At 59.4% G+C, this 16,962-nt stretch overlaps 2 protein-coding genes across 8 annotated transcripts in view; one reads left to right on the forward strand and one right to left on the reverse strand.

Moving 5' to 3' along the window:
- Window positions 1-8,967, forward strand: part of USP22 (ubiquitin specific peptidase 22) — a 34,675-nt gene extending 25,708 nt beyond the window's left edge. For 4 of the 6 annotated variants that reach the window (XM_033848404.2, XM_073798416.1, XM_033848402.2 and 1 more), the window contains 10 exons: window positions 296-397; window positions 615-784; window positions 1,847-2,009; window positions 2,314-2,419; window positions 2,529-2,687; window positions 3,814-3,940; window positions 4,659-4,750; window positions 5,449-5,511; window positions 5,906-6,055; window positions 6,515-8,967. In XM_033848404.2, the coding sequence (XP_033704295.1) occupies window positions 296-397; window positions 615-784; window positions 1,847-2,009; window positions 2,314-2,419; window positions 2,529-2,687; window positions 3,814-3,940; window positions 4,659-4,750; window positions 5,449-5,511; window positions 5,906-6,055; window positions 6,515-6,557 (1,175 nt within the window). In that variant the 3' untranslated portion in view covers window positions 6,558-8,967. The remainder of the gene's footprint in view (window positions 1-295; window positions 398-614; window positions 785-1,846; window positions 2,010-2,313; window positions 2,420-2,528; window positions 2,688-3,813; window positions 3,941-4,658; window positions 4,751-5,448; window positions 5,512-5,905; window positions 6,056-6,514) is intronic. The other 2 variants (XR_012328814.1, XM_033848401.2) reach the window with 2 other exon arrangements.
- Window positions 8,968-12,294: 3,327 nt separating this feature from the next.
- TNFRSF13B (TNF receptor superfamily member 13B) overlaps window positions 12,295-16,962 on the reverse strand; it is a 34,398-nt gene continuing 29,730 nt past the window's right edge. The window contains exon 5 of one of the 2 annotated variants that reach the window (XM_033847028.2): window positions 12,295-16,653. In XM_033847028.2, coding sequence (XP_033702919.1) covers window positions 16,433-16,653 — 221 coding nt within the window. In that variant the 3' untranslated portion in view covers window positions 12,295-16,432. Of the gene's footprint in view, window positions 16,657-16,962 lie in introns of both variants that reach the window. The other variant, XM_033847027.2, reaches the window with a different exon arrangement.

Raw genomic sequence — 16,962 nt, forward strand, 5'->3', positions numbered from 1 at the left:
CGCTCCCTGTGGGCACGGGTGCCGTGGTCCCTCTGCTCAGGGCGTAATTAAGGCTGAGGAGACCGCTGGTGCTGGGGCAGCTGTCCCCCAGGTCCCGCTCTCCTCTCCTCCTCCGGGAATGTGATGTGGTTCATTCACGGCACGCTCTCTGAGAGAAGCTCCTGCCATTGTCTGGAACAGGGTCTTAGAAGGACCCTACGTTGCCCGCCTTTGACTCTGATAAACCCTGTGCTGCCACCACGCTGGTTCGTAGACACGATCAGAGTGTAGCTAACGGCACCTTCCACCCGCTTAGGCGTCGGGGAGAAGTTTTCAACGTGGGAGCCGACCAAACGGGAGCTCGAGCTGCTGAAACACAACCCCAAGCGACGGAAGATCACGTCCAACTGCACCATAGGTGGGCGGGCACGGCCGGGTGGAGGGTGCATTCTCCGGGGGGGTGCAGCGTGGCTGTCAGCTTGTCGCAGAGGCTCCTCCCTGCCCTGCCCCGTTGTTACTGGGAGCCTTTGGGCGGTGAGGGCTGGTGGGGGTGGGCGCGAGCACGCCTCGGGACGTTTCCCACGGGTGAGGCGCAGACGTTAGAAGTAGGTTCCACTCCGCGCTCTGCCTGCCAGGTCTCCGCGGCCTCATCAACCTCGGGAACACGTGCTTCATGAACTGCATCGTGCAGGCGCTGACGCACACGCCGCTGCTGCGCGACTTCTTCCTGTCCGACCGGCACCGCTGCGAGATGCAGAGCCCTGGCTCCTGCCTGGTCTGCGAGATGTCCTCCCTCTTCCAGGAGGTGCGCCTGGGCCGGGAGGGGGCCGGGCCGTCACGGGGTGGGCTCTGAACATCCACAGACGTGCCGACTGTGGAATCGCACGTCCTTCCCAAGAGGGATCGTTGGGTGAGGCACTTGGTCATCTGCAGAGGCTCGTGGCTGCCTCACAGGGGTGCACGTGGCAGGTGCCAGCCCCTGCCCGTCACCTGCCGCTTTCCGGCTTTGTCCACAGGACGGGCGGGTCTCCTGTTACCGGCCCTGCTGACTGTGTGTGTCACCAGAGGCCTCTGTCTTTGGGCCCCTGCCGTGGACATCAGGTTCTGTCCCGACGGGCTCGCAGGCTGGACCCCCCCCTTCTCAGAGCGGGAGTGCAGCCCAGCCGCTCCCTCGGGTGCTGCGGGGAGCCAGGGGTTCTTCAGGCGTCGGCCCTGGGCCAGCAGACTCGGCCGGGTCTGGTTTTGTCAGCCTTTGATCACATCCTCTCGTTTTCCCTGTTGGGCCCCGGCTGCCTGAACCCATCTGGCTGCGGAGCTGGAATGATTCACGGTCTGGCCCTTTTCAGAAGTTTCCCGACTCCTAGCCTGGCTTAGCCAGTCCCCACATACCTACAGCCTAGCCTGACAGCGGCTCCTGGGGTCACAGGAGTGAGCAAGCTGAATGATATCGTTGGGCCAAAACGGGGACACGGGTGCCTTGGAGAACGGGCTGATGGGGGGGCCTCACTAGGGCACTGTTGGTGGTGAGTTCATCTCTGTCAGGTTGGTTTTTAGGTTCAGGTTTACGGGGGTACGCGTTTCACACAGCACAAGTCACCTTTTAGTGTATGTGTGTGTGTTTGACAAAAGTTTGTCGCCGTTCATCGTTTTGGCTTATTTCTAGAAAACAAGTGGTGGGAATGGAGAAAACTCTGAGCAGACTCAGAGTCTGTGAAAACACAGTTTGCCTGAAAAGGAAAGGAAATGACTTGTTTGGGCCGCGCTCGCCAGCGGAGGCTCCGGGCGGCTGTCAGACGTGCGCGTCTGCGTCTGTGTTCGAGGGAGGCACGCGCTCCTGACGAGGGTGCTTCTCCTTCTCTCCAAGCAGTTCTACTCGGGGCACCGGTCCCCCCACATCCCATACAAGCTGCTGCACCTGGTGTGGACGCACGCCCGGCACCTGGCGGGCTACGAGCAGCAGGACGCGCACGAGTTCCTCATCGCAGCCCTGGACGTCTTGCACCGGCACTGCAAAGGTGAGCACTGCACAGGTGAGCACTGCACAGGTGGGCGCTGCACAGGTGGGCGCTGCACAGGTGGGCGCTGCACAGGTAGGCGCTGTAGAGGTGGGCGCTGTTTCTCAGGGCCTGTTACTGGGCCTGCCAGGTGGATGGCAGGGAACTGTTCACAGGGAGGAGCAAGGGGGAGAAACTGAAAGCACACGCGCGTCCCTCCCGCGCCCCTGTGGAAACCTGGGCCCTCCTGCTGCACCAGCTCTGCCCCTTGGGTCAGCGGCTTGGCAGTGGGCTGGCTGCCTTGGGGGCCCGGGGTCCCAGAGCCACCGTCTCTTGCCAGGTGATGATAATGGGAAAAAGGCCAACAACCCTAACCACTGCAACTGCATCATAGACCAGATCTTCACAGGGGGGCTGCAGTCCGACGTCACCTGCCAAGTGTGCCAGTAAGTGTGGCCTCTGCAGCCCCGGTGCTGCCGGCCAGGCGTCGCGGGGCCTTGTCGCTGCGCTGCCCCCGGGCCGTGGTGCTCACCCATCCCCCCTGCTTGCTCCTAGTGGGGTCTCCACCACCATCGACCCCTTCTGGGACATCAGCCTGGACCTGCCCGGCTCTTCCACCCCCTTCTGGCCACTGAGCCCTGGGAGCGAGGGCAGCGTGGTGAACGGAGAGAGCCACGCGTCGGGAACCACGACCCTCACGGACTGCCTGCGGAGGTGAGGCGTCCGCGCCTTGTGCGGAGGGGGCCCTTCCTCGTGGCTGCTCGGGGAAAGTCCTGGTAAAGCCAGGCCCCCCAGGGCCCCACGTTCCCGCACGAAAGCTGAGGGAAGACGGGATGGCCAGCAGACGAGCTGTTCCTGTCCCTGAGTGCCCCCCACCCCGGCAGAGGCTGGAGGTCCGCGGCCTTTAGTGACTAACGGGCAGAGTCACACCCAGCAGGGCCGCCCTCCTGCTGTGGCTCGTGGCCTTTTCTGAAGGTGATGAAAACGTTTTTAATTAAACTTTTTATTTTGAGATAATTGTAGTTTTGCATGCAGTTGTAAGATACAATCCGGAGAGATCCTGTGTACTCTTTCCCCAGTTTTCCCCAGTGGTAACATCTTGTAAAATTACAGCACAATGTCACAGTCAGCAGGATCTCAACATCCCTGCAGTCAAGATGCAGGATGCTTGCACCCCCGCAGGGTCCCTCACAACCACACGTCCTGCACCTCCTACCCTTGTTGCCTCCTTAACTCCTGGCAGCCGCAAATCTGTTCTCCATTTCTAGAAATTCCACATTTCAAGGATGCTATATCCGTGGAATCATACATCATGTAACCTTTCAAGGATTGACTTTTTTCACTCATCCTAATTCTCTGGAGATTCATCCAGGTTGTGTGCATCACCAGTTGTCTCCTTTTTATTGCTTACTAGTATTCCATGGTGTACACGGCTTAACCACTCATTCGCTGAAGGACATCTGCATTGCTTCCAGGGTTTTTTTTGGCCTTTACAGATAAAAATGCAGTAGCCACTCATGTACAGTTTTTGTGTGAGTGCTGGTTGTCACTTTTCAGGGACAGATTTGATTGCTGGGTCTTAACAGTAGTTAGAAAATTATTTTGAGTTCACCAGACTTTCATTTTCCAAAAAAGTTGAGGATAAATATTTTTTGAAGTGCTCGAGAAGAGAAAGGAAGGAATAGCTTTTTCATTGTGAAGTTATAAACGTCCCTAACTGTGTGTGTGTTTTTAGGAAGGACGTGAACCCCCTGAAAGTGATAAAATAACTTTTCTCTTTTTCCTCTCTTACTGCTGCCATCTTTTTTCCCTAAAAATCCATGTTTTCACTGCGTTGCAGGTTTACCAGACCAGAGCACTTAGGAAGCAGTGCCAAGATCAAGTGTAGCGGTTGCCATAGCTACCAGGAGTCCACAAAGCAGCTCACCATGAAGAAGCTGCCCATCGTGGCCTGCTTCCATCTCAAAGTGAGTTCCCCGAGCACGCGGGGCCTGAGGGTGGGTGGGTGTGCAGAGTCCGTCCGTGCTTGTGGGGCAGAGAGGGCGGTGCCTGTAAACTGCTCTGCTCGTGTCTGTCGCCGGGAGGTTTGCCCGTGAATCAGAAAGTAATTGCTTCATGATGAAAATAGGGTGAGTTGCTCTGGGTGGGGGGTGGTTAGGGATCTACTGCTCCTCTCCTCCAAGTTCTTCTGTCCTCACCCCAAGTTTTCCGATTTTCTTTTACTGGAAAGCAAGGACCCTTAGCATTAAGGTCTAGTCTGGGGGTCAGCACGTTCCTGTGAAGGGCCAGTAGCAAATATGAATCGTGTATGATGTATTGTGAAAGAATATGCAGCAGAGACAGTGTGTCTGCTGGTCTTGGGTATTTGCGATCTGATTTTACATGTGAAGCATACAGTCTCTGTTGCTCGTTCTTTTACTTCATGACCCTTTAAAGACGTAAGACAGAAACCAAATCCGCAGCCCTACCTGTTTCTCCCACCGGGCACCGTGCTAGGCCCACACCTGCTGTTGGGCGCATCATTTCAGGGCTGGGCTGAGCCCTGTGGGTTATGTCGCCCTGTGGACTCTGAGCTCTAGCTGTGGCCAAGGGCGGTTCGGAAAATGCAGGAAAGGCCCACTTAGGGAGCCACAGAGACTGTGCTGTCGGAGGAGCCCTACAGCCTTCCCACCCCCACTTCTGCAGCGATTCGAACACTCGGCCAAACTTCGGCGCAAGATCACCACCTACGTGTCCTTCCCCCTGGAGCTGGACATGACCCCCTTCATGGCCTCCAGGTTCGTCCTCCGTGTCTGTGGTCGGGTGGGCGTGGCACCAGGTCCCTGATGAGGCCCCAGTGGGCCCTGATGTCACTTCGTCCGTGACACCTCACTGTCCTGATCTCACCCCAGGACCGTCCCTGTGTGAGGGAGGCTGTCCTCCTACCAGCTGGCTCAGGGCAGCATTTCAGGCGTTTCAGCCACAGGCACTGAGGTTGGATACAAATCAACACAGTGGTTTTGTGGTTGTAGGTTTCATTTATCTTGTTTTGGAGTCTTTGTATCAGGGACTGCTTGAAATTTACCCTTGCAAAAATAGGAGGACGCTTGCTGGTAGGAGGGCTGCCTTAGTGAACAATAACCACAGGCGGGACGGCTTAAAGCAACAGAGGCCTGAGTCCAGTGTTGGCGGGGCCTCAGGACGATCTGGGGAGGCTGCCTGCCTGCCCGCCTGGGGGTTGGCAGGGAGACGTGGGTCTGGGCCGGCTCTGAGCCTCGATCTCGGCAGTCCGCTTCCCAGCCTGGGCCTCGGTTTCCCCACCGTAACTCGGGGGTCATCTCTGCCTGAGATGGAGCTGTTGGGAGAAGCGGACCCGTGGAAGCCGCACCAGCACGGCGTCCGGTGTCGCGCGTCCCCGGTGCCCACGATACCGTGTGAACCGCGGGTTGTTAGTGAACTGTTTTAATCGAGCCTGAGTTTGCGCCGTTTGTTACAGCAAAGAGAACAGGATGAACGGACAGTACCAGCAGCCGGTGGACAGTCTCAGTAACGATAACAAGTGAGTGGCACCTCGAGCGCGAGTGGGGCCGGGGGCTTCGCGGGAGGCCCACCTGCGTCTCCCAGGAGGTGCTGCGTGTGAGGGGCAGCGGCCGGGCTTGCTTGCTCTTGGCCACTGGCCTGCTTCCTGTCGTGTTGCCACTGACCCTCTGTCGGGGAGGGGCCTCCCCCTCCCCCCCCGCCGCATCGCGGTGAGGCCCCTCTCCCCGTCCCTCCTGTTGGTGGCGGCGGGGAGGGTAGAACAGCAACAGCGCCTCCCAGGCGGGCCCGTTCTCCTCTCCCCTGTGCTGCTGTCGCCTGTCAGCGTTTGCTCCTGGGCGGCTACCCGGAGGGGACAGTGGTCCCTGGTGGGGACAGGGTCGTGACCTCGTCTCCCGCCACCGTCCCCAAACCAGGTACTCCTTGTTTGCGGTGGTCAACCACCAGGGGACCCTGGAGAGTGGCCACTACACCAGCTTCATCCGGCAGCACAAGGACCAGTGGTTCAAGTGTGACGACGCCATCATCACCAAGGCTGGCATTGCAGACGTGCTGGACAGTGAGGGGTGTGTCCCGCGGGGCCCCGGGGCCGCGTCGCCCCTCTGCACCCCGTTCGCTCCTTCCTGCTCATCGTTGCCTCCCTCGGTCTCCAGACCATCCGCGGGGCTCCTGCCCCACCCCAGCTGCCCTGAGCTCCAGCAGGCGTCTGGGCTTGGAGCCGCGAGCAGTGGGGCAGCCCTGAGAGGCTCTGTGGTGGCCGTGAGGAGGCCGGGCGGGTGGGCTGGGGCTGGGACCCGGAGCCGGCGTCCTTCCGAGAGGGACCGTGTACAGGGCCGGGGGGCGGCCACAGCCAGGGCCCAGCAGGTGGACGGAGGCCGGGCTGGTCGTGGACTGGGGGCCCTGCCGCCTCCCTGCTGTCTCTTCTCTGCGGTGACAGGCTGAGCGCGGCTGTCCTGGTCAGGGTGGTTTTGCTCCGACCCCTCGGGAGGTGGAAGTAAGCGTGCTCTGTCCTCTCTCCTCCTCAGGTACCTGCTCTTCTATCACAAACAGTTCCTGGAGTACGAGTAGCCGTCGGCGCACCGGCAAGTCCCCCGAAGTCATCCGGGTGCCCGGGGTCACGCTGTGTGGACACTTGGCAAGAGGTGGGCTGGGGGGGTGGGGGCAGAGGAGACGTGCGCCGGAGTGTCTCCTGTGTCCCCCGCGAGCCGGGGCAGGCGCAGCCCCCGCGCCAGCCGTTCCACGCTGGGGCCCAGAAAGCAGGAGGTGGAGGAGATGAAGGCCTCGCGGGTCTTTCTCTTGGTGAGTTTGGTGTCCGTGCGCAGCGCGGACGCGGGCGTGAGCCCCGGAGCCTGTGGAGCTGAAGACCCCGTGGGGCCTCCGAGCACGTCTGTCCTGCATGTGGAAGCAGATCCCCGTTTTCTAGAGATAGGCGTTTGCGTATCGTCCCCCTTTCTCTCTCTTTCCACGATGGTGAATCTCTTAAACGTAATGATGGTAACGTGAATGAATTATTGAGTTCAGGCTGAAATTTAGATCGTTTTCCTTTTATCCTGGAGGATGGATCTTGCTTTTTCATCGGTGCTGTTTTTGTTGCCCCCCGCCCACCCCCCCGCAGGCACCTTGGACCTGGTCAGGGCTGCCTGGCTCAGTGGAGGAGAATCAGGCTGCGCTGGGAACGGTCTCTGTCGTATTAATCTTTTAGTACCTGAAGTGTTTCCAGTGGTTTCACTGTTTCCCTCCCGTGTTTCCTTCCTGGCCACCTGTCCCGCGAGCTCTCCTGGTCGCTGCTGGGCGGCAGGTGTGTCGGATGATGCGGCGGCCTCCAGGGGGGCTGCGTCCTGGCTCTGGGTGCCTCTGCCTTGCGTTCCGGTAGCTTCCGTTGCCGCAGGACAGACGGCCGGGACTGAGCTGGTGGGAGGGGCTGACGGGGGAGGTGCAGCATCATTGTTCCTCGTGAGCCGTCTCGCACGCATCTGTCTGTTCACACCCAAACTTAGATTGTCCGTCTCTGAGATTCCAGCCCAGAGACGGGGGACGAGCCAGTGTCCCCTGAACGTGAGGCTTCTTTCCTGCAGAGGAACACGTTCACCTGCGGCAGGGTCAGCGGACTCTCCGCAGAGGGCCAGGTAGTAGATGTTTCTGACTTTGGGGGCCCTGTGGTCTCTGCTGCAGGTCACGTGGATGAGCGTAGCTGTGTTCCAGTAGAACTTTACATGATCACGGGAAGTTGAATTTCATGTACTTTAGCCACGTCACAAAATTTCAGCCGTTGTCACTGTTTAAAAACGTGTGACGGGTTCTCAGCCGACAGACCGTGAACCAGGTCCAGCTCGTCGGCTGCTCGGGTCTGGGCGCGGCGTGGCTCCTGCCCCCCCCCCGTGGAAGGTGCTGGGGTCCTGCGGCGGGGGCGTCGTACCCGGCAGAGTCCTCAACGACGCAGCTCAGGCGCCTGCCCCGCGTGGCCCGTCCGCTGTGGCTGCTCTGAGGGCCCTGGAGCCCTGGGCCTCCGTGCAGAGTGGCGACAGAGGAGATGTACTGGCCGCGGGGTTTCTGGCGGCTCGCCTGTGGTCTGGTCAGCCCTGCGGCCCTCCCCTGCCGCCCACTCATGTCCAGGGCTCAGCTGCTCCAAGGATGTGAAGATTCAGGAGACAATGAGGCCGTTTCTCTTTTCTGGGTGTTCTTTTGAATTTTTATGTCGAAGTTAACCCTCTGTTCCCTCTGGCCTGGTGTTCTGAGCACTTATCTCTCTGCTGCTGAGATTCCCCTGTGGCTGGAAGAACTACCTGGGGGGCGCGGTGAGGCTCCGGCTGCCTGCACGCGCGCCCGCCCCCCGTCCCGCGCGCTGAGGTCCTGCTTTGACGTCACCTCGTCAGGAACAAAGAACTGCGTGATGGGTTGGGGGATTTATTTTCTTTCAGCTCCCGATGCAGCTACTAAATACGGGAAAATGGTTTCCTGTTTCAAACCACCACCCGTGTCGATGTCCAGACCGCTGAGGAATCCCTGGGCGACCCTTCCTCCCTGGCTAGTGTGTTTAAAGTGACTTGTGTTTGTGAGACGTTGGCTGCCGTGTCAGCGCTTTACAGTGAGACAGTGGGCTCTCCCTGGGTGTCCTGAGCGGGGGGCTGGGCCCGGGCCCTCTCCAGGCCGCCTCGGGCCTCCCGTCGGCGCCAGAATGTCCAGGACGCTCCTGCTGCATCACGTACACTCGTGCCGTTGTATTTCTGCTCGGTGTGGATGCTTTCGTCGTATAAAATTGCCGTTCTTTTGACAATTCAAGTGACTTGTTTCGTCGTTTACTATAACTTTGAAAACAGAAATCGTAAGAACGAGATTCCAATGATTGTGCTGTGGATTTTATTACCGGGATGTTTCCGCGTCCCTTTCACCTGTCGTTTTGAGGGACTGTTTGGCTCTTCTCTCTAATGGCTTGTAGTCTCTTCCTGTGTCGTAATAAAGCTACATTTTATTCTGAAAACTGGCCCGTCTTCCCTTACTAGCACACGAGTCCCGTCTGTGACACCAGCCCCTTCTCAGTTTGTTCCAGCCCAGACCTGCCCTGGGCCGGGAAGTCCATGCCCCCTGCGTCTCCTCCTCCCGGGGGCAGGATGGTGACAAATCTGGGACTCAGGACACCGTGGGCTGTCAGACTTTGACGCACTTAAAAGCCACCCGAGGGGCTTCTTTAAACGCAGGAACCCCTGCTGGAGTTTGATTACAGGACCTGGGATGCGGTGCCGCGATACGGGTGTGCGGCTCCCCGGGCGCTGAGAAGGCGGAGGGTGTGGTCGGAGAGCAGCCCCCGTCCTGGTCAGTGCGGTTCCGACTCTGCCCACCCCCCGGTCCACCCTTCATTTCTGAAGCGTGCTATTTTTGGATGCCTCTGTCACACGTTCCTTCACTTCACGTACGCGGAAACATCAGGAAGTACCAGCGAGTGCCCCTGGGTTCCAGAGCAGCAGTCCTGCCCGGGGGTCTCTCCACGTTCAGGAGGACCATTGCTGCGTGCCTGCAGGCAGCTCCCCCGGGGCTCCGAGGCCTTCCCAGCAGAGTTCTCCAGGCCTGGGAGGGAGACGCGTGGTGGGGCTCTTGGTGTGAAGCTGTGGAGCCTGCCCAGCCCCAACCCCTCCACCCCAGGACCCGCGGAGCCCGCCCAGCCCCAACCCCTCCACCCCAGGACCCGCGGAGCCCGCCCAGCCCCAACCCCTCCACCCCAGGACCCGCGGAGCCCGCCCAGCCCCAACCCCTCCACCCCAGGACCCGCGGAGCCCGCCCAGCCCCAACCCCTCCACCCCAGGACCCGCGGAGCCCGCCCAGCCCCAACCCCTCCACCCCAGGACCCGCGGAGCCCGCCCAGCCCCAACCCCTCCACCCCAGGACCCGCGGAGCCCGCCCAGCCCCAACCCCTCCACCCCAGGACCCGCGGAGCCCGCCCAGCCCCAACCCCTCCACCCCAGGACCCGCGGAGCCCGCCCAGCCCCAACCCCTCCACCCCAGGACCCGCGGAGCCCGCCCAGCCCCAACCCCTCCACCCCAGGACCCGCGGAGCCCGCCCAGCCCCAACCCCTCCACCCCAGGACCCGCGGAGCCCGCCCAGCCCCAACCCCTCCACCCCAGGACCCGCGGAGCCCGCCCAGCCCCAACCCCTCCACCCCAGGACCCGCGGAGCCCGCCCAGCCCTAACCCCTCCACCCCAGGACCCGCACGCTCCGGTCGCAGGCCCTGGTTGAAAGCGTTAAGCTGTCCTGGCAGACAGACTCGTGCCTGCGTCTCGGTGGGCAGCCACGTGGACACAAGGCCCCTGCTCCGTGTCCCGTGGGGCTGACGGAGCGTCGTTGCGGGGGGTGGTGCCGACAGGCAGGACTGGCAGATCCGCGTCCAGGAGACGGGTTCGATCCCGTGAGGACGCGTCTCTGGCCTCCGTGTAGTGGGCCTGCCGGCAGGTGGCCAGCTGCTCCTGGGCCTTGGTGGCGGTCCAGTCGCCAAGTGGGCGCCCGGCAGGGCCAGCTGGTGAGCCAGGGTCAGGGCCTGACATCGAGCCTGTTGAGACAGCCCCGTCCCCATCTCGATGGCCCCTTTGTTCATGGAGTGGGGCGGGGGTTTTCAGCGAGCTGTCTGCTTCTACAACTGGCCGTTTTGCCCACCTGGCGGTGAGTGTCCTCTGTCGGGCTTCTCCTTGGTGAGCACAGTCTGTGCCCGTTTGGAGAGGTCTGTCCCCACCCAGATCTTCTGTCCCCAGTCCTTAAATCCCGTTGCTTCCAAATCTTTGACCGTCCAGCCAAGCTGAACTTTGAAGACAAAGTTACAGTAAACGATGGTCCTCGGGTCCCTGGTCAAAAGGGTACTTGCGGTTGTGCAGCGGGCGTGATTGTGCACGTCACAGCCGCCCACTCTTGCTGTACTTTGCGCGCGAGTGTCCGTCCCTGCACACCCAGAGGTGGGCCAAGCGGTCGACAGCACTCACTGTGTTCAGGGCACTCGTGCCACGTGGTCACCGATGTCCGTGGTTAGGTGCTCGGCCCGCGCAGCGGAGGCTCTTTCTGCGGAGGACCAGCGCCCATGGAGGAGGACAGGTTTGACGTGCTTGGAAGGTCTGTGCCGGTGTCCTCTGGTCCCTGCTGGAGGCTTGTGACACGTCCTCATTCGCCGCGGATGTTGAGTTACTAGGTCTCTCGTATCCTCAGTCTCAGTGGTCATGCAGCATTTTCGAACTCGTTCGGGTCCCTCTTTAACTGGGAGCCACGTGCTGCCTGTGTAGACGGATGGAATTAACACACCCAAAACGGTCTGTGCTGCCTCTCAACCCAGCAGGGCTGCATGTTCTCGGGAGGGTGTGGGAGATGCAGTGCCCTGGCTTCTCGCTTCAGAGCACGGAATCCACAGGAATGCCATTGAGCTGGGGACCCCTGAGTTTGGGGCGCATTATTTCTTGTGATGGATTGATTGATTTTAATTTTTTAAAATTATCTTTATTTTTTAACTTTATTGGAGTACAGTTAATGTACAACGTTGTGTTAGTTGCAGGGGTACAGCAAAGGGGATCAGTTACACACGTGCATGTATCCACTCTTGTTTAGATTCCTTTCCTACATAGCTCATTACAGAGCATTGAGTAGAGTTCCCTGTGCTCTACAGCAGGTCCTTATTAGTTATTTTTATATATAGTAGTGTGTATGTGTCAATCCCAGTCTCCCAGTTTATTATCTCCCTCCTTTCCCCCTGGTAACTATAAGTTTGTTTTCTATCTCTGTTTTGTAAATAAGTTCATTTGTACCATTTTTACTCCTAACCTTGTGGCTTATTTAGTTCACTATTATTAAATTGTCTGCTCATCAGATCCAGTCAGCGACGCGTCACCACCGTGGTGCCTGGGAGTGATGCTCTGTGCAGCACGCGATGGTCTGCGTGTCTGGACGCAGCAGCAGAGGCAGGGTCGGTGTAGCCCTGAGGCTCCATCGGGAGCAGTGCGGTGGGGCTTCTGCTCCGGGGAGGGAGGGGTGGGGGGAGGGCAAGCGGGACGGGACCCCAGGGGAGGAAACACTGAGCGACAGGGGCGTCGACCGCCGAGGAAGGGCAGGAAGGCGTGCAGCTGCCAGGGAGCAGCCCCTCCCTGAGAGCGTGACCCCACGGGGCCAGGTGAAGCCATTGGGGCCCGGGGGTGATCACAGCAACGACAGAACCCAGCCAGCTCAGCCTGTGACTCGGCCCCTCGCTGACGGCCTGGAGGAGAAAGGCCGGCCAATTCCAGGCATAAAAACTTGGTATGTCAGTCTCTGCCGTCCCACGCAGGTCTGGCGTTTGGTAAAAAAAAAAAAAAAAAAATCACAAGACACACAAAACAGCAAGTAGAAACACACACTGCCAAGAGACAGAGCAATAGAACCGGACTCAGGATGATCTGAGTGTCGGAACCGGCAGGCGGAGATTCTGGATAATTAGGGTCAGTGTGTCGACGGCTCTCAGGGATGTGTGGAACAGATGGGAGCCTTCAGCGGGATGGGGCTTGTGTGAGGAGGGGCCACGTGGATGGAGGTGCTGGGAGCCAAGATCGTGGTGACAGGAAGGATGGCCCTGACAGGCCCGTCCGTGACCTCACAGCTGAGGGAAGAGGCATTGGGGCCACCCAAACTGGAACAGAGAAGAATGGGGGGAAAACCGAAAGAATAGGGCACCTGGGATGTGGGGCGGTACCAAACAGTTTGAAGGGATAATGGCCAGTAATTTTATCATGAAAAACATCAAGCTACAGAACCCCAAGCTGGATAAATAACAAAACAGACCTACCCACCACAGGAAACTCCAGGACACGCCACACTGAAACCTTTAAAAAGTAAGAGAAAGAGAACGATTTGAAGGCACACGTTGCAAAGAAACAAAGGTAGGAATCACAGCAGCTGTCTTGTCAGAAACTGTGGGAGCCGGAGAGAGTAGGGCGATGTCTCTGAGATGCTGGAAAGAAAAAGCTGGCAGCCCAGAGTCTTCCCAGAAAAATCTCTCAGAAATGGAAAGGCTTTGGAAGCAGACAGAATTCATCATCCGCAGACTCGCACAGGAGGTGCTGAAGGAGGCTCTTCAGACAGAAGTGAGAGATACCAGACAGACCTAGGTCCACACCCAGAAAATGAGGATTGTTAGACGTGAAGGTAGATCTACAAAGCGTTGTTTTTGTTATTTTTAATCATTCTATACGCTACTGAGTTTCTAAAGCAAAAACAGTAGCGACGGATCGTGGGCTTCCAGGACAGCAGCACCGAAGGCGGGGCGGGAGTGAGGCGATGCTGTTCGCAGACAGCTCTTCAGAAAACCGTAGAGAGACACAAAGAGGCCAGTGTCCAGAGAAACAGTAGCGACGGATCGTGGGCTTCCAGGACAGCAGCACCGAAGGCGGGGCGGGAGTGAGGCGATGCTGTTCGCAGACAGCTCTTCAGAAAACCGTAGAGAGACACAAAGAGGCCAGTGTCCAGAGAAACAGTAGATTGTGGTTGCCAGGGGGTGGGAAAGGGGGAGATGCTGGCCAAAGGGCACAGACTCTCAGGGGTGAGACTGACACGTCCTGATACTGTGTCCTGTGCTTGAGAGTTGCAGAGAGAGGAGATCTTACATGTTCTCACCACACGGGTGATGGTGGGCTGGAGTGGAGGGGTTCCTGGTGCCACGTGGGGAGCGTATTACAATGTACAGATGCATCACCTGGCAACTCACAAAGTTACGTGTCATTTATGTCTCAGTAAAGCTGGAGGTAAAGGCCCGAGCTGCGGAGCAGCAGGGCGGGGAGGGTGAGCTGTGGTGCCCGGTCTGAGCCGCGTCGGCGGAGCCCAGTCCGACCCGCCGCCTCCCCTGGCGCTGGCTGCCTGGGCACAAGCGCGGCAGGGCTGGGTGAGCGCTGAGTCGTCGCCGAGAGTCTCTGCCGTCTGGTCCTTTTCAGAGGAGCTTGCTGAGCCCTGGGCAGGGTGCACAGGGCGGATTCGGGGCTGGCGTCGCGGGGGCTGTGGCAGGTGGCGGGAATCAGAGTGTATTTTGGAAGTAGGACCAGCAGAACACAGAACGTGGATAAAATGGATGGTATTTAGAGTTTCAGATTTTCTTTGCAGCAGAGGATCCTGGTCTTTAAAAAAACAAAACCTGCCACGTCAACTTACACTAAAGACCAATTGAAAAACTGACAAAAAAAACCCCAGAGGTTATTTTTGTGGAAAGCCGTAGTCAGGCACACATTTCCCTGTGTTTTCGGCAGCCTTCACTCCCCCCACGGTCCAGAAGCATCACCCAGGGCCCCTTGGGCTCAGATGAGCAGAATTTGAAAACAGCTGGAGGAGTCTGCACACGTTTCGGATGAGGCTTTGCATCCCAAGCGCTTCCGTGCAGCTCAAGAGATGTGCTGGGGCGTCGCCAGGGTCTGGCAGGCAGCTACCCCAGGTACAGGGTCCGTGCTGCCAAGAGATGCTGCCGTGGGCTTGGTGACCGGTGGGCACCGCACCAAGATGTCCCCATTGCCGCCTCGGGCCCACTGAACACCGGGTCAGACGCTTGTCTTGGGCGGGTGCTTGTGAGAAGCTAACTTGGCTTCAGACCGCGTTGAAGTGAGACTGGACTTGGGAGGACCTGTGCTCTGGGCTGAATGTGTGCCCCCAGATTCATGGGTTGAGGTCCTAACCCTGAGAACCTTTAAGCATGACCCTATCTGGAGATTTACAGACATGATCAAGTGAAAATGAGGTCATTAGGGTGACCAGTGTCCTTAAGGGAAGATTTGGACAGACAGACACGCATCAAGGGAAGACGGCCATCTGCAGCCCTGGGGGCGAGGCCGGGGCAGTTCTCCCGTCACGGCCGCAGCAGGACCAGCCCTGTGACACCTGGGTGGGCTCCGGCCTCCAGACGGGGGACAGGAGGTTCCAGTGTTGAAGCCGCACAGCGTGTGGGGCTTTGTCCAGCAGCCTGGGAAGGTGACAGGGCCCGTTAGCCAGTGGATGAAGGAAGGATGGAGCCTCAGGCTTCTTGTGTACACCTCCCAGAGCGTGTTGTGTGAACCTTTGGTGCATGTGGGTACGCCAGGTGGTTTCCGGATGAATGATTTGCATAATCTTGTGTTTATCTGTGTGGCTGCTGCTTACAGCAGTTACGTATTTTCAGGCTTAAATGCTCCTAACATATAGGTTTCACTGCAAATACAGGTATAAAATATATGTAGTATCAAAAATTTGTGAATGTGGGACTTCCCTGGCGGTCCAGTGGCCAAGACTGCGCTTCCATTGCAGGGGGTGCGGGTTTAATCCCTGGTCAGGGAGCTGAGATCCCACAAGCCGCGTGGTGTAGCCAAGAAAACAAATTGTGAAAGCTCAGATACAGTGTTACCGGCCAGAATCCGAAAAATGTAGCGTGTAGGTCTGGAAGGAAAGGTCGGCTGATGTAAAGAAAAATACTAAACAGTAGCAGGTTGGTGTCCAAATGAGAGCACTCCTGAGGTGATGCAGGACGTGGTCCTGGGCTCTGAGAGCAGCCTGACGCCTGGGCTCAGCCCGCCTGCCCTCTGTCCGCCCCGCGCCCCGTGACACACGTGGGAGCAGCGCATGCGTGCACACGCGTGACTGTACACGGGCACACACAGTCACACTGCTTCACGCCTTTCTGAGGAGACACGGGAGGAAATTGGTTTTCCGAGATCGACGCAGGTGGGCCCAGCCCTGATGGTGGGCCTAACCCTGATGGTGGGCCCAGCCCTGATGGTGGGCCCAGCCCTGATGGTGGGCCCAGCCCTGATGGTGGGCCCAGCCCTGATGGTGGGCCTAACCCTGATGGTGGGCCCAGCCCTGATGGTGGGCCCAGCCCTGATGGGGGGCCCAGCCCTGATGGTGGGCCCAGCCCTGATGGGGGGCCCAGCCCTGATGGTGGGTCCAGCCCTGATGGTGGGCCCAGCCCTGATGGTGGGCCCAGCCCTGATGGTGGGCCTAACCCTGATGGTGGGCCCAGCCCTGATGGTGGGCCCAGCCCTGATGGTGGGCCCCCCATCAGCCGGCTGCTTTCTCCTCTTAGGCGACAGGGGACAGCAGAGCCTGCTTCTCGGTCCACACACCCGCTCAGATCCTTGGAAAGCAGGCCTGGAGCCCAGGGGCAGCGGGAGAGGTGGGATGGGGCAGTCACCACGGGGAGACGCGACCCAGACCAGCTGCAGTGAGGAGTGGGCAGTGCGGGAGGTTTTATTTCTGCCAAGGGTCCCCGGGGCTGGGTCCAGCAGGTGTGGGTGCTTTTGCTGCAGGTGCGTGTAGGTGCCGGTGACCTACAGTGGACGCCTGGGGTCAATACGGTGGCCCTGGCCCTTCTGCCAGCTGTTCCTCCACTCCCCTCCCCCTTCCCTGTCCTTTCCCCTTGCTCTATTCCTCTCTCGCCAGTCTCCCCCACCGTCATTTCTCTCTCCCATCACCATTCCCCCCAGCCCCCCAGGTTCATGTGGCCAGGCCTCCTTCTTGGGCGGGCGTGCACACGACCTCAATGCCGCAGAGGCCACCGTTCGGGGCGCGCACGCAGGGCTGTCCGGCTGCGCTCTGGCCGTGGCGCGCCCACCTCCCGGCACGCTCGGGCTCCCTGCACTCCGTGAAGCAGAAGCTGCACGTCTCCGTCGGCTCGGGCGTTGCCCCTGCAGCGCTGCCCGCTTCCATCCAGTGATCTGCTGAGGGGGAGAGGGCGTTGGCCTCGGCCTGGACCCCTCCTCCCCCGCCCTGCACCCCCAGGGGACCACCTCCGGTGTTAGCCGCCCTGTCCTGGCAAGTGGGGCAAGCCCCAGGGCCCAACACCCACCCTTCCTCAGGGCCCTGTCTCTTCTTGCCTTGGTGTTTGACCCGATTTCACCAGGACAGATAGGAAACTGTAGGAACTGGCGCCAGGCCGCTCCCCGGGAGGACCGGCAACCGCTCTCCACTTAGAAACGGGGGCAGAACCAGGACAGAGGGATGTCCAGGACCCCCCTGCGTGCTCA

This window comes from Tursiops truncatus, chromosome 20, assembly GCF_011762595.2.
Source record: "Tursiops truncatus isolate mTurTru1 chromosome 20, mTurTru1.mat.Y, whole genome shotgun sequence".
NCBI lineage: Eukaryota > Metazoa > Chordata > Mammalia > Artiodactyla > Delphinidae > Tursiops > Tursiops truncatus.